Source organism: Centropristis striata, chromosome 22 (genome assembly GCF_030273125.1).
Source record: "Centropristis striata isolate RG_2023a ecotype Rhode Island chromosome 22, C.striata_1.0, whole genome shotgun sequence".
NCBI lineage: Eukaryota > Metazoa > Chordata > Actinopteri > Perciformes > Serranidae > Centropristis > Centropristis striata.
This window is the reverse complement of record NC_081538.1, coordinates 6115084-6129262: the sequence shown is the minus strand read 5'-3', so window position 1 is coordinate 6129262 and position 14179 is coordinate 6115084. Positions and strand designations below refer to the sequence as shown.

Sequence of the window (14179 nt, the reverse complement as noted above, 5' to 3'; positions counted from 1 at the left end):
GCTGGAAATGACAGATGAGAGTACTAAGACTAAACCAAAACAGTAAAAGTTGTGTGCTGTAAAACCAAAACAATGAGCTTACAGATGCTGAAACACTCCTTGGGTGGTAATTCTCTGCGGTTTTTTTTTTATTATGATCAACCCCCTCTTCACATTCGCAAAGTCAAGTGATTCATTGTTTATATAAAAGCAGCCTTTAGTTTAATTTTTTTATACATTTAAGTGTTGTTAGATCTATTTGTTGGTTGATCAGTGGCTGAATGAATGAATGAATGAATGGACAAAATCAAATATTTGAACCATTATTGCATTCATGTAACTCATATTTTTCCACTGTACTGACTAGTTGCATTTTCTTTTTCATAGGTCACATTATCTCTAACCAAGGGCCCGTTAAAGACCACCACACCGCCAAACCAACACTTTATAACCTCCCTTCTGTTTCTCATCTACCTCCAACAGAGGATTATAATGATGGCCCGCTACCGAGCTCCACATTAAAGACAATACAGTCACTGCCACCATCAAACAAAATACCGTCTACTCGGCTGTTTCCAGATGCGTCAGCGACCTCATATTTAATGACCGATCGATTATCAACAACTCAGCACTCTGATACAATCCAACATCTGTCCTCAGTTCTGAATCAGGATGTTATGTCTCAGCTAAATGTTACAACTCAGGACGCGTCATCGACCACATGGTCAAGTCAGCTGGCACTGACTGGACAAACTGAGCTGGAGTCTTCGCTCTCAACCTCCTTGTTTGAGCCCTCAGTGACGATGCTTACACCACCTTTACCTTCTGAGCTTGACTTTTTTAGTGGACAGTTAGAGACACCAAGCATGATAAATTCTGCATTCACAGCAGAGTCTCCCAAAGCCTCATTTACGATGCAACTATTGCAGACATTCTCCAAATCTTTTGTGCCTGATATTGGCGTATCCTATTTACAAGATAACATTGAAAGCACAGTTGTAACAGAATTATGTTCTGATCAAAACGCACCATGGCAGACATTAAGCTCCGACATTTTATTGATGTCCATACAACCAACACAGGCTCTTCAAATGAGCCTTCCTTTAACAGAAACTCTTTCTCTTTCTATGCTCAAAGACAAACCCTCTAAAGAACAACCATGTGTCAAGTCAAATCCTGGGAGTGTGCAATGCATGCCATCAATGCAACAAACACTCCATACACTACTGTTTGAGGAATCTCAGCAAGTTGATACATTTTCCAACATGTTTGTAGTCACTCATACAGTAACAGGTCCACATGTAAACACTCTGTCAGTATATGAGAGCAGTGCTCGACTAGTGTCTGAGCACTATTTTGCTCCAACTGCTCCCTCTACTGTTCAGGAGCCGTACACTACATCCTTCATTGATCAGGTGCAGAATCTTGATCCTTCGTTCCCGTTATGTGGCCAGTCTGTTTGGTGGGGTCATGTGTATGGAAATGGTTGCACCCTACAAATCAGAAGCACCTCCATTGAGGAAACAGTGGAGCAAGTTTGGGATAGTTTTTCACAAGATGAGAAGCACTTGAACACTTTTCCACCACAGTTTGATTCACGTGGACAAATCTTTTTGACCCAGACGTTCAGGAAATATATTTCAATGCATCCTATCCCCTCTGAAGATATTTTAAGCGAGTCGAATGGATTCACGTCCTTGCTTTTAGTGTCAACAATGCATCTGTCTGCCACAACGGTGATAAACTACTCAACAGCTACACCTCAAATTTCAGAGACACTTCCTGCTCTAAAGAGCACTGGTTTCTCAGTTATCACATCAGTAGCACTGACCACATCCGCACTCAGTGGCACTTGTGTCAGTTTAGAGAACTCCTTATTAATCTGTCGGTCATCTGCTACAGACAGCAGTGGGCCAGTCACAAAAGGACGTCCCACCCAGCAGATTATGAGCACATCTTTGAGTGGATTTTATGGGACATCAGCTGCAATATTAACATCATTACAGACTGTAGGCCTCTTCTCGTATAGAAGAGAGAGTTTGGTCCAGCCAACACCTTCCTCAGTTTCCATCTCAAGTAAGTATCATCAAGTGTACCATTACCATTGAGAGGGGATACCGTAGATAAATACATCAATACATTAATAAGGTACTTTTTTATTTGTCAGTAAATCTGTACCCCAAAAGTGTTTTATAAACTTAATTTTATGTTTCTATTTATGTGAAAAGGACCTTTTTCATAAAAGCAAAAGCCAAAAAACAACAAAAACAACTTTTTTTTAAGAAAATACATTTAAAGGTACCCTGTGATTTTTTTTAAATTTATTTTAAACCAACCAGAATATAGCTTCTTTTAAGATAGATAAGATAAGAAAGAACTTTATTAATCCCGAAGGAAATTCTGGTTCCAGATTGCTCCAAAGTTACAAAAACAATTACAAAAACAATCACAATATAGGATAATATAAGAAAAAACAATGAACAAAATACAGTCATGGTTTTCTTGATAATGATTTTGGTTTTTACCAAGAAAACCATGGAATATGGCTAGATATCAGCTCTTAAATTAAACTCCCATCAGCTATTTTTGTTGTTATCATTATATTTGTCAAAACAAATGAACCTTTAGTTAAAATGAACAAGAAATTGAAGAAAACTAGGGTGGTCTAATAATTTTTTCCATGACTATAGTTAACAATAACAATAAATAATACAAATATAACAATATAAAAATAAAGTGTTGAAGCAGCAATGTTGGAAGAGTGCAGGTGACATGGCAAGATGTATTATACAGATATATTGCACAAGATAATGATAATGAACATAATATAATAGTGGTGTTGAAAATTGTATTGTACATGGTGTTAATATTAGTCAGTCTGATATATTAGCTTTCCTCCCTGCAGAAAGCTGAGGAGTTATACAGTTTGATGGCTAAAGGTAGAAAAGACCTCCTGTGGGGATCTTTTGACCTTTTACATGTCAAAGTCAAGTCAAAGTTTATTTATAGAGCACATTTAAAAACAACCTCAGTTGACCAAAGTGCTGTACAGTTATTAAAATAGAATAAGTCATACACAACTGGGTATAAAAAAAAAGAATAAAAAAGAATAAAATACTAAAAACAGTAAAGCAATTAAATAAAATAGAATAAAATAGTAATAAAAACATTTTACATATAAAAAATAAAAAAAAAGCATAACATGAAAAAAGCTGAAACCATAAACTGGTATTTTTGCAATTTCAAACACATATTTCTGTGCAGTAATGTCATATCAAATGTTCTATTTGTATTTCAGGCTCCATGAATCTCCCACCCAAAGTGTTGCAGTCTATCCCAGTGTTGATGGCCACCGTTGGCTTCCCCTTCCACTACTCAATCCCACCCAACACCTTCCTGGACCCAGAAGATGGCGATGCAGACGCTCTTTCAATGGAGATTAGGTTGATTGATGGGCCTCCCATCAGCACTGGTACCTGGTTGGCCCTGGACGGTCTGGAGCTTCACGGTGTTCCTCTGGAGGTGGACTTGCAGTTTGCTCCTCAGCACCTCCTCCTGGCTGCCCGGGACAGACAGGGCCTGAGCACCTGGCTGCCTCTGACCCTGGATCTCCGTCGTAGCCGCGTCGACCCCTGTCATGTTTTCACCCTGACGGCTCAGCGCAGTCTTCACTCAGTTCTCCGTCGGCGCCGCAGGGTGGAGCTACTGCTGAGAAAACTGTCTCTCTTCTTTAACAGCTCGAGCAGCCACCACCTCTCTGTTGTTTCCATCAGGCCTGGGTCCACGGTGGTGTCCTGGTACAACTACAGCTTGTGTGTGATGGGTCACAGCAGAGTCACACGGTGCCATGTTGATAGAATACGGAGCATGTGGCTGGCAATGAGATCTGCAGATGGTTCAGTCAACGCTGCGTTCAGAGAGGCAATGCTTCCAGAGTTCCCCGTCACCAAAGTTGGACCTGTGAGCTACAGACAAGACTGTTTCTCCATTTCTCCTACGCCTGTCTTCAATGGATCTACCCCATCTGTCCACACCACCACAACACCAGCTTTTGGCACAAACGCTTCCCTCAGTCCCACCTTGAATACCTGTATTTCCGCATCACCAGCTGCCACCACCACCTCACAACAAATTAACAACTTTCAATGGATGGCTAGCATGTTCACAGCCCTCCTCGTTATCTGTCTCCTCATCCTGATCGTCCTCCTCGTCGCTGCTGTTCTCCATTTCTGCAAAGGTCACGGAAGGTCAAGGACAGTGGCCATTTGGCCCGCAGGCAGGGTGCTGGCAGTTCAAAGCAGGGATCTGAGAGCCTTAAGACCGCGGCGTCCTCCGCTACTCCAACCTGAAGTGCCTCCACCACCGCTCAAGCTGTGGATTAACTTTTCACAAGGCGATGATGGGCGACTCCCATCCACATATGAGCAAAGAAAGAAAACTGTTGACGAGGCGCTACGGCCTCGTCCTCCACAATATGACTTTTCAACTATCTAACACCAAGAAATAGATCTGAAAGTTTTACAGCAAAACCCTAAAGTACCAGGAAAGTTCAGTTCCTCTAATGTTTTCAAGCACTATCAGGGCAGTTTTATTTGTAAAATTCTTACAAAGTGCTAAAATTGTACACTTGTACACCTGGTAGTCCATCACTCTGTGATTTTCCAATTCTAAGGAGACACTCCAGGTGAATAGGATTAAAAACAGATTAAGTTAATTTATCACTATGAAACTTCTCCAGTTAATTACTTGCATAAAGACAATTATTTTTGCATTACAAGTGTCTGGATCTAATGCTAACTTTTGAATAATTTAGGAAATCTCAAAATGGTAAATAGACAATGTGTAGTAAAATAAACACCTAAATGTGTATTTTGGATGTTTTCTATTCACTGTATCATAAGAAGACATGCTATGGAAGCTAAATAGACCAAAATTGAACAATGCATGAAAAAAAGAATGTTTTTGTTTTTGTCGTGTCTCATACTGAACTCGTCTGTTATTGTAACTGAGATCAACTGGATCTTTTATTTTTGAACCAGCACATTAATACTTTTTTATTACTAAAATGCAATGTCATTTATATGAAAAACATAAGCATTTTTTTGGCCTGCTTCAAGTTAATGACACAAGAAGTCAAAGTGCATCACTTCCATATTCAGCAAAGCAGAATTGTCTATTAACAGCTTTTATTGTGTTACACAATATGTGAGCAGCATATCTACAAAACCATGAGTAAAAAAAAATATAAATTCCATGTTAATAGTTCACTGTCTGTTTCGTTTGATGTCCTTGTTTTCGGGAGTATAAGGTGACACCCAACTCTTAAAAAAAACACTGTGGTCCAAAATCTCATCCGTGGCAGGGGCGAAGCAGTGGATACGAGGAAACATCATCTGGAGGCCTTGCCGTTTTCGTGAACGTCCATCCTGCCAATGAGGAAAAAGCCAAGCTTGATTAAGATACAGGAAGCAACTTGGACACGTTCAATACAAGAGGAATGTAACACCCAGACAGAGACAGATATTTCACACACCCGTTCTCGTCTTTCAGCTGCTGGTACAACTCAAACTTGTTGTTGACAGAGCTCACTCTTCCAGCGAACTCTTGGTGCTTCCTGGAATTGACTGCAGTGATGCGATTGCTCCACATGGTGAGGAGCGAGACAGGACCTGAAACAACAGCCAGACAAAGCCACAGATGAAAACACACACACACACACACACCCAGTGTGGCCTGAGTGATTTCATGAGCTGGTATAGACAAAGTTACAGGTAATTATTAGAGCTTTTATGCCACTTCTCTGCATCCAGGATGCATTCATTTTATTAAGTATAGTATATGTCATTATAGTTATCCACTGCATGAATACAACAAGTTTTTATCCGGAAGTTTGTCAGTGAAATCGCAGAAAAAAAACTATGATCAGTATTAGGGATGGGCGTTTGGAAGAAACCTGCCAACTTTAGCATCTATAATGTTAATGATTGATTCATCTCTATGTTTTTATACATACTCCAGGATGTATAAAACCTGCATGCATAGGCAAAATAAAAGATATATATATATTTGATTTTTAAAGGACGAAAAGAGACTTCCCGTCTATGGTAAAATAAAATCAAGTGAGATTATGCTGTAAAGATAACGTCAAGGCCTTAAGAGGTATGAGGTTAGTTTTCACAGTAATCTTGCATATTTAAGTGTGTTTTGAGTTTAAGTAAGTTTTGGACAAAATTAAACCTAGTAATTCATGCTGGCAAGGTTTGATACAGTAAGTTAGTTTTGCTCAAATTATTCCTAATATCAATACCCTTGTATTTCTGTGTGTTTTATAATTGTTATTGCAACTTTCAGTTTGTAAACTGTAGCTTTATCTAACTTAATTCTCAGCTTATTGGCTTATTGATGTACGGCCGCAGAACTGAACGATCGGCCGTGCTTCAGTTCAGGGAGTACTGATACGCAGTAAAATAAAATTGAAAAATACACAGATCGATTAGAAAATCCACGCGATCGACCAAATTCTTAACGACCAATAATCGATTAAGTATTTCCATCCCTAATAAGTATTGATACCTTTAGCTCTCTCTGGGGGCTGAACCTCCTCCGTGCAGAGACGTGGCTTCTTGTTAAGCGGCTCTGGAGAGTCTGGGGAATCCTTGATCACCTCAGACTCCGGCTCTTCTTTATCCAGCAAACCCTTTAGTCTTCAGGTTAAAAGGTGGCACAAGAGAGGAGAAGGTTTAGTGACACAATCATCCAAAAGCCACAGAAAGATTATTTTCCCTACTTGATTTTGGTTATTTTTTACACCACTGACCTCTCCGACTCCTGCCAGCTCTTGTCTTCTGCGTCCTTGTTGCCATTTTTCTCCGTCCTGTCTTCCCTCTCCTCCCTCTTCCTCCCCCTCTTCTTCCTCTCCTCCTCCTCTGGAGGTTTGCTGCGGCATGCGATGATACAGTCCAGTACCCGCTGGTGTCTGTCAGTGGCGCCGGCGTGAGTTTTCACTAAAGTTTCCAGCTCGTTCCACATGATACGATACTGTTCATCTCTGGGGACAGCAACAATGCAGAAACATCAGCGACTCTGTTTATCATGGATTGTGATCTGATGCTGATTTTGGAATAAATACCTCTTGGGGCCTTTGCCTCTGGATCCCACAGTGGAAATAGGGAGAGGGTCGTTCTTCCTCTCCATGTCTACCAGGTTGTAAACTGTCTTCTGACAGGTCAGAACGTCCTCTTCAGATAAAGTCTCTTTCACTATCAGGTTAGCTAAGGGAACCACCTGGTGGAGGAAAACAGGAAGACACACAGACACCGAAATGAAGGATGATGATGTGGGCCAACATAGAGGCTGATCTGGATCTTTTATGTGCAGATTTCCTCAGGAAACAACAGGTCGAATACTTGATGGAAACTTCAGTTGTACAATGGAAATCTTTGACAGAACTAAACTGAACTGCTGCTCACTCACCGCCTGCATGTTGAAGATGGTGGTCTGGGAGATGATCATCGGCCAGTATCGAGTGTGGCGCTCCAGCTGAGCTTTGGCCCTCTCAGCTGGTAGCTTCCCCGAGGGATCATGGGAAGACTCTGAAACCGGAGTGAGCCGGTTCTCCCTCATAAATTCGCCAAAGTCCTGAAAGAGACAAAACAGTTACCATATGAAGGATATTGATGTACACTACTGGTCAAAAGTTTTAGAACACACCAACTTTTCCAGAATTTAATTGAAAATTATGCAGTTTAATGTCTCAGTGTACTCTGAAATTAATGCACATTTGCAACATTTAAAATTCTTTATTGAGCATGATAGTGTTTTGAAAGTAAAAAAAAAAGATTCAAAATCACATTTTATGTTGGACTAAAGGACTAAAAAAAGACACAAAATGACCAAAAAAAGACACAAAATGACAAAAAAAAGACACCAAAAGACACAAAATGACTAAAAAAAAGACACAAAATGACTTACAAAGACATGAAAGGAATTCAAAAATGGACAAAATAGCCCAAGACCCCATAGAGTTAAGTTGTTAACCCATTTCTTGTTCCCTGAAAAAGGCCTACTTGTATAATTCTGAAATGTACATTATTTTTCAGTTTTGGTTAAGCTTACCTTTTTTTATTTACCTCTGGCAGTTCACCACTTACCTTTGTACCCTTTCAATAAAAAACTGGAAAAATTGGGGTGTTCTAAAACTTTTGACCGGTAGTGTATGTTACAACAAAGCTGCTGTGAGCTGAACGTACAGTGATGCGATAGTCAGTGACTCGGCCTCCGCAGCCCTCGCTGATAGAGGGCGGGTCCTCCAGGGTGGAGCGGTTGCTGTTAAGCACGTGGAGGAAAATCTCTCCTCCGTGGCTGCTGAGCATGTGGCTGATGACCTTCGACCCAGACTTCCTAGGCTGCTCCAGCAGCACCGATCGACCTAAGTCAAGAGGAGAAGCAGTCGAACAACAAGCCAAACATTTCCAAGGACACTTTGCCGGAGACTCATAAATGTCTAATTACTAGTAAATTGAGAGATAAAAGAGAGATTTTACCCGGCTTACCGTTGAGGAGAAAGTTCGTTAAACATGACGAGGGACGACTGTTTACATCTGTGGGGGAGATACGATAGGCTCCTGTACAGTAATGCAGCTCTGGGGTTGGAAAAAAAACACAAATAGATAAAGCAAAATGCAGCAACCCATCAGTTTGTTCAGTCAATGCTGCAATGAATAACTTTCCGAACAATACAGCCTTAATGCCGAAAGAAATATTGTATGCCTTTTCTTAAATTAGAACTACTTCAAAATAGAGCTGCAACAATGAATACTATATGGATAAAGAATGAGATTCAAAATAAAATACTTACTAATACTAGAGAATGTAATAGCTAAAGGAGAAAAAGTGGGAAATATATATTCCTGAATGGTGTCAAAGCTTAAAACCCTTCAAATCAAATATCAACTGACAAATAAGAACTTCATCCCACCTATGCTGTTGGTTCGTGGAGTGCACCATTTCAGTGTAATTGTCTCTTTCAGGCCATTTTCTCGAGTGCTGGTGCCAGCCATATGCAAGTCTCCTGCACAACAAAAAGATGACGTTGTTAAAAAATGTTGAATTGTTCATTTTTTTTGTCATAAAAATCTACATACTGACTTCCCAGCATGGTGCCTAAAATGCAAACCATGAAAGCTAGTTTGAACACAACATTTGAGGATTTTGCCTTAAATTCGACTTGAAAACCTATTTTATATTCATTTCTTTCTTACTCACCGCTCTTAAAGAACTCCAGGTGAGCGTCTCTGTGATGCAGGAGCTCAACATCGTAATTGGCTGATGTGTTGGCGTGCTGCTCTTCCTGTCCATCCGCACATGCAATAACAAACACAGGTCAGTATGAAGTCAGCTCTTAAACTGTGCAAACTCACACACACGCACACACAGACACACACATGCACAAACACACATTAACACTGCTGATTTCATGTTCCAAAGGGTAAATGATAATGAACAAAGTAAAAGAAAAAGCTCGCTGGGTGACCTCAGTATGATTTCTTCTGTTCAGATCATAGACAAGTGTCCTAAAATTCACAGAAAACTGATCCTACACTTGGTTGATATAAACAATGGATTCCTGATCTTACAAAAACAGCAAAAATCTGGCAACCGCTGATCTTAAAACAATCACAAGCTTTACATTTGACAACTTTCTACCTGGAAAAATAGCATTTTTTTAGGACAGCTAAAGGTTTAAAAGGTCAAGTTTAAAAAAACTAGTTATCCAGACAACACAATGGACCACACCAAGACACTAAAGGGGGAATGAGTGGGAACTGATGGGGAGGGGGGGGGGGGACAGAGACCAGGGTAAAGTTTGGACAGCTTTAAGGTGTAAACACCTGACAGACACTGACAGGATTTAATAACTCAGAAGAGGCAACGCTGGTCAAAGATGTTTGGAAATTGAAACAGTTGAATATTCATATTTGGCAAAAACATGCTTTTCTCAAAACAGTTTGAATTCTTTTATAGCAAATGGAGAGTCAATTTAGTTACAACATAATTGAATTGATTAGGACCAGAGTTGCCTGTCCTTCACTGGAGCCTCACCAGCAAATCTGTAGACCAACTGTCACATCAAAACAAATTAATGAAGACACTGTAAGCCTGTTGCAACAGTAGAGTTCAAAACATACATTGTACACTACGTGGTGTAAACTCTGACCCTTCCTCACTTTGATGTGTGTGTGATAAGAGTACTAACCTGGTCGCAAACATTTAATGTGGGCTAGCAAAACAGAAAATACAGCATGAAACCAGCAGCAGATTCACAGTCAAATCAACATGCAGATGAGATAAACAAAAAGATGAGACTGTAAAGTTCCATGAGTAATTATCGGTGAGGAAGGGCTCGTACAAAAAAAAAAGATTAAGCAAGCAAAAAATATTGTGTGAGGTTTGTGAAAGAAAATGAAAATAAATAAAATAAAAACAGGGAGTGGTTCACTGCATTGTGGACATGACAACATTTTGTTCTAGCAGAAGATAAAAAATATTCAAAAGTTTATGTCAATTTTGGCGAGGCATGTGCAAGGACAGACGGAGGGTAAAAAGCCCCTTACCTTCATGGGGATGTTTGTTATGGTGGTGGAGGCCAAGTCAAAGTGCTGCTGGACCAGGATGTTGAGTTTGGTGGCCAGGTGCCGCCCTGCACGAACGCTGTGAACCTCGCTGGTGAGCAGAGGGGAGATCTGAGGAAACGAGAGGGCAAGACGCATTGAGAACTAACAGCTGTGGCATGATAGTGTCAGAGAGTGGCGTGGTGTTGAGTCCAAAATTACGCGTCATGTTTTCACAAAACCTCATGAAAAGTCCCTTTTCAACTTGACCAAAAACCCACTGATACTGACTATCAACCTGCTTTTGTCTTTACTGGGAAAGGTTACAATCAGCATGCATTCCTAGGACAGAGGACACTGAATTGACCCCCCTTTGCTGACAATAGGAAAGGAGTCTACACTTAATTTTAGCAGCTAAACCCTGCATATAGGTGCTAATTTTGGTTTAAAATGGGTTTAAGTGTTCCTGGTTAGCACCCACCTCTTTCTTTGGTCGGTCAGACACCAGTGTGTCCTCACCCTGTGGGTGAATGTGAACTAGAACCAGTTCACACTGCTGGATGGCCATCAGCCTAAAACACACAAAGAGTTGGGAATAAGAAAACAAACCTGAGTAATTTATCACCTCTTCAGAAGTGTGAGAATCATTACAACAACACTGTGATGTACTCACATGCGTGTGTGAGGGAATTATCAATGCCATATTTTCAGCCTATTTCCACAACATCATTTTTTTTTAAACAAGTGTATGATATATATTTAAACACCATTTGATACGGACCTGTCTGAGCCTGCTGCCAGCTTGTTCTGCTCTAAAATAGTTTCTTGGATGCAGTCTTCCAACATGCGCACATGAGTATCACTGTAACAGAACACAAAAAAGCAATGATTATCACAGTCATAAATTATATAACACATACAAAGAGCAACCCTGAGATAGGAGCCATGTACTTGCAATTTATGTAATAAAGAACAGTGGTTATGCAGAATCTGGATGCTGTTCATTTTTCCACCATGTTTATGTTGATGTTTACCTTTTAGCATTGGTGAGGCAGATAATACGGCCCCGGTTGGCAACTCTCTCAGCGGTGTCCATCAGACTGGTGCGCCTCTCATGCTGCAACTCTGTGATCTTGCATAACGACTCCACCGCAGCAACCAGCCCATGCAGGATGCTGCAACACTCGGGATCCTCACGTGGGTTAGGTGGCCCAACGGCTGCCAGAGCTGACATGAGCTGCCAGAAAAGAGGAAAATACGACATAATCATATTGCAAGTCCAATTCTGAGGAAGACCTGTGCAAACATGTGGTTTGTTAGAAACATTGTATTTCTACAAAATGTGGCAAATTGGTGGTGTTACTGTATGAGTTTTGAGCAGTGGATTACCTCATGAGTGCTCTGGTCCTCCTGTCTCCAGCTATTCAAGATGTGGAACTCTGAATCACTCACGATGTAATTAATCTGTAACATAAAGAGGAGGCAGAAGATGTCAATGTTGACGTCATTTGTGCACTGATAAAAACTTTCTCAGCATATTTCATACGTTAGGTTTCTCCTCAACTGCCATTTCATCAATGTCCACTTGAACACTCATATAGTTACATCAATTAAGTGAAACCAGTGGTGGAGAAATAGCAAAAACATTTCAAAAATTTTAAAAAACTAGAGGCGAACCAGTTTGTGCAATGGATAAACATCATAGAGGATCCGGCAGTACTCCATGGAGCACTCCACAGCACAGGTCCACAAGGACTTGGACACAGGGGCCAAAGGAATAACCCCTTGAGCTCGACTCTTCGTCAGTACGTCACACTCCACCTGCTGACGACTTGACTCTGCCATGTAGGGACAGTGGTCCACCACAAAGACAGTCTTGTGAGACACTGAGAATATCTTCATTTTTGCAAATTTGCAGTGTTCACTGGTCTGTAGGATGACAGAAAATACACAAGTGTGAGATCTGAATAAAAATATACATCCTAATATAAATGATACATAAGCTCAACAAAACAAGGCCTTTGTTATTCTGTATGTTGTTATAGTTGTCTTGTGTTATATTAAATCCCTATGACAGCGGTCACATTTCAGTTTGATCAACACGGGGACATTTTAGTCATTTTTTTTAAATCCCTTTTTATCACAACATTCACATTTACGGTAACATAATCATTATTTCATGTGGTTGCTGGTGGTGGTTGAAGCAGTCTCCAATGGTATACATAAGCTGCAATGTTCGACATTTATTAGCATTGCCTGATGGTCAGCTAATGTCAACTCACCTGGGGAAAATCTTGTAAGCGGGTCGCTTCCCAGTCAGGGAGCGATCTGAACTGGTTAATATCCGTGGTTGCCTTCTTTAGGTCAATTTTTAACCAATAAACGTTTTATGACTACCAAAACAGAGACACGATCAGCCTCAGGGCATGTTATTTACCAACAACTCCCAACCGTTAGCAAGCTAACATGACTGCTTGCTAAAGGAGCATGTCACTGACCACCCCGTTAGCCTTTTAGCTCACACTAGCCGGAATCATTTGTTTGCTGATTCACGTTTATATTACCAGCGAATTACACATTCACCCATTGTAGCATATGTGTAATACTAAACTGTGTGATTTCTATTTAATCCACCTCCAAATGATCATAACCTAACTATTGCATACACTTCGAACGACTAGGACAAACAATGCACTTGAAGCCGCGTCAAGCTAGCAGGTTTGTTATTGGCGGAAATGTGTCCTTTAGAATTCCGTCACCGTTTTCCTTCCCCTGGTTGCTTGGCCGCATTGATAAATGGTTCCGGGCCCCATTTATGATTCGTAATTCGGTCACGTAAAAATAAAACGTTATTTTAACTTCTTATAGAGTTGTTTAAAACGTAAAAATTGGGCTTTATGCGCTGGATTCATGTTATCAGTGTGGACAAACCGTTATCTCCATATCAAAATTGTGACTTTAATTTGTTCAGGAACAAGGTTATTATAGTTAACGAAAACTAACGAAATAACGAAAACTAGAATTGAAAAAACATTTTCGTTAACTGAAATAAAAATAAAAACTAGAGTTTTGTATAAAACGAGAACTAACTGAAACTGTATTGTGTGGTTACAAAACTAACTAAAACTAACTAAAATTATAGTGGAAATGTCCTTAGTTTTTGTTTTTGTCAACTTTTTTCATTCATAATTCAGTGTTTCTATTTGAACATGCAACACATGGTGAATATGTTTACTGAGACTGGGATGTCTACACTAGAACCAAAATTCAAAACAGTTAATAACCTTATTGTGGCTGAGATGGATAAACCAAAGGAAATAAAGGAAAAATGTATTATGACCTCTTTGAATCTGGCACCCAACACATAGCCCATTACAAAAAGACTAAAACTAACACTAAAACTAATAAAAACTAAACTAAAACTAAGCATTTTCAAAAAATAAAAAATAAACTAAAACTAGAAAACTCACTCTAAAAACTAACTAAAACTAACTGAATTTGAAAACAAAAATTCACAACGAAATTAAAACTAAAACTAATGAAAAATCCAAAACTATTATAACCTTGTTCAGGAAATATGGTCAGAACAA

At 39.9% G+C, this 14179-nt stretch overlaps 1 protein-coding gene across 2 annotated transcripts; it reads right to left on the bottom strand.

The window, feature by feature from the left end:
- Window positions 1-5148: 5148 nt before the first annotated feature.
- ints13 (integrator complex subunit 13) lies at window positions 5149-13373 on the bottom strand. 2 transcript variants are annotated; one of them, XM_059325811.1, is made up of 17 exons: window positions 12872-13373; window positions 12267-12518; window positions 11979-12053; window positions 11624-11826; window positions 11371-11451; window positions 11071-11161; window positions 10593-10721; window positions 9244-9328; window positions 8957-9049; window positions 8523-8621; window positions 8229-8407; window positions 7453-7617; window positions 7109-7263; window positions 6797-7027; window positions 6553-6683; window positions 5513-5648; window positions 5149-5405 (listed from the first exon to the last, which is right to left on the bottom strand). In XM_059325811.1, exons 2-17 carry the CDS (start codon window positions 12489-12491, stop codon window positions 5369-5371), a joined length of 2115 nt encoding a protein of 704 aa, XP_059181794.1. In that variant the 5' UTR covers window positions 12492-12518; window positions 12872-13373; the 3' UTR covers window positions 5149-5368. The 2 variants fall into 2 exon arrangements, with proteins under 2 accessions (XP_059181794.1, XP_059181795.1); XM_059325812.1 differs by having other exon boundaries at window positions 8532-8621; window positions 12872-13372.
- Between the last annotated feature and the right edge of the window lie 806 nt (window positions 13374-14179).

Bases quoted from the DNA above. Each gene is read 5' to 3' on its own strand.
- ints13 (XM_059325811.1), bottom strand. From the start codon at position 12,491: ATGAAGATATTCTCAGTGTCTCACAAGACTGTCTTTGTGGTGGACCAC. The intron at 12,054-12,266 runs GTTCGCCTCTAG...TTTATGTTACAG, and splicing joins TTTATCCATTGCACAAACTG to ATTAATTACATCGTGAGTGA. The intron at 11,162-11,370 runs GTCCGTATCAAA...TGTGTGTTTTAG, and splicing joins CTGGCAGCAGGCTCAGACAG to GCTGATGGCCATCCAGCAGT.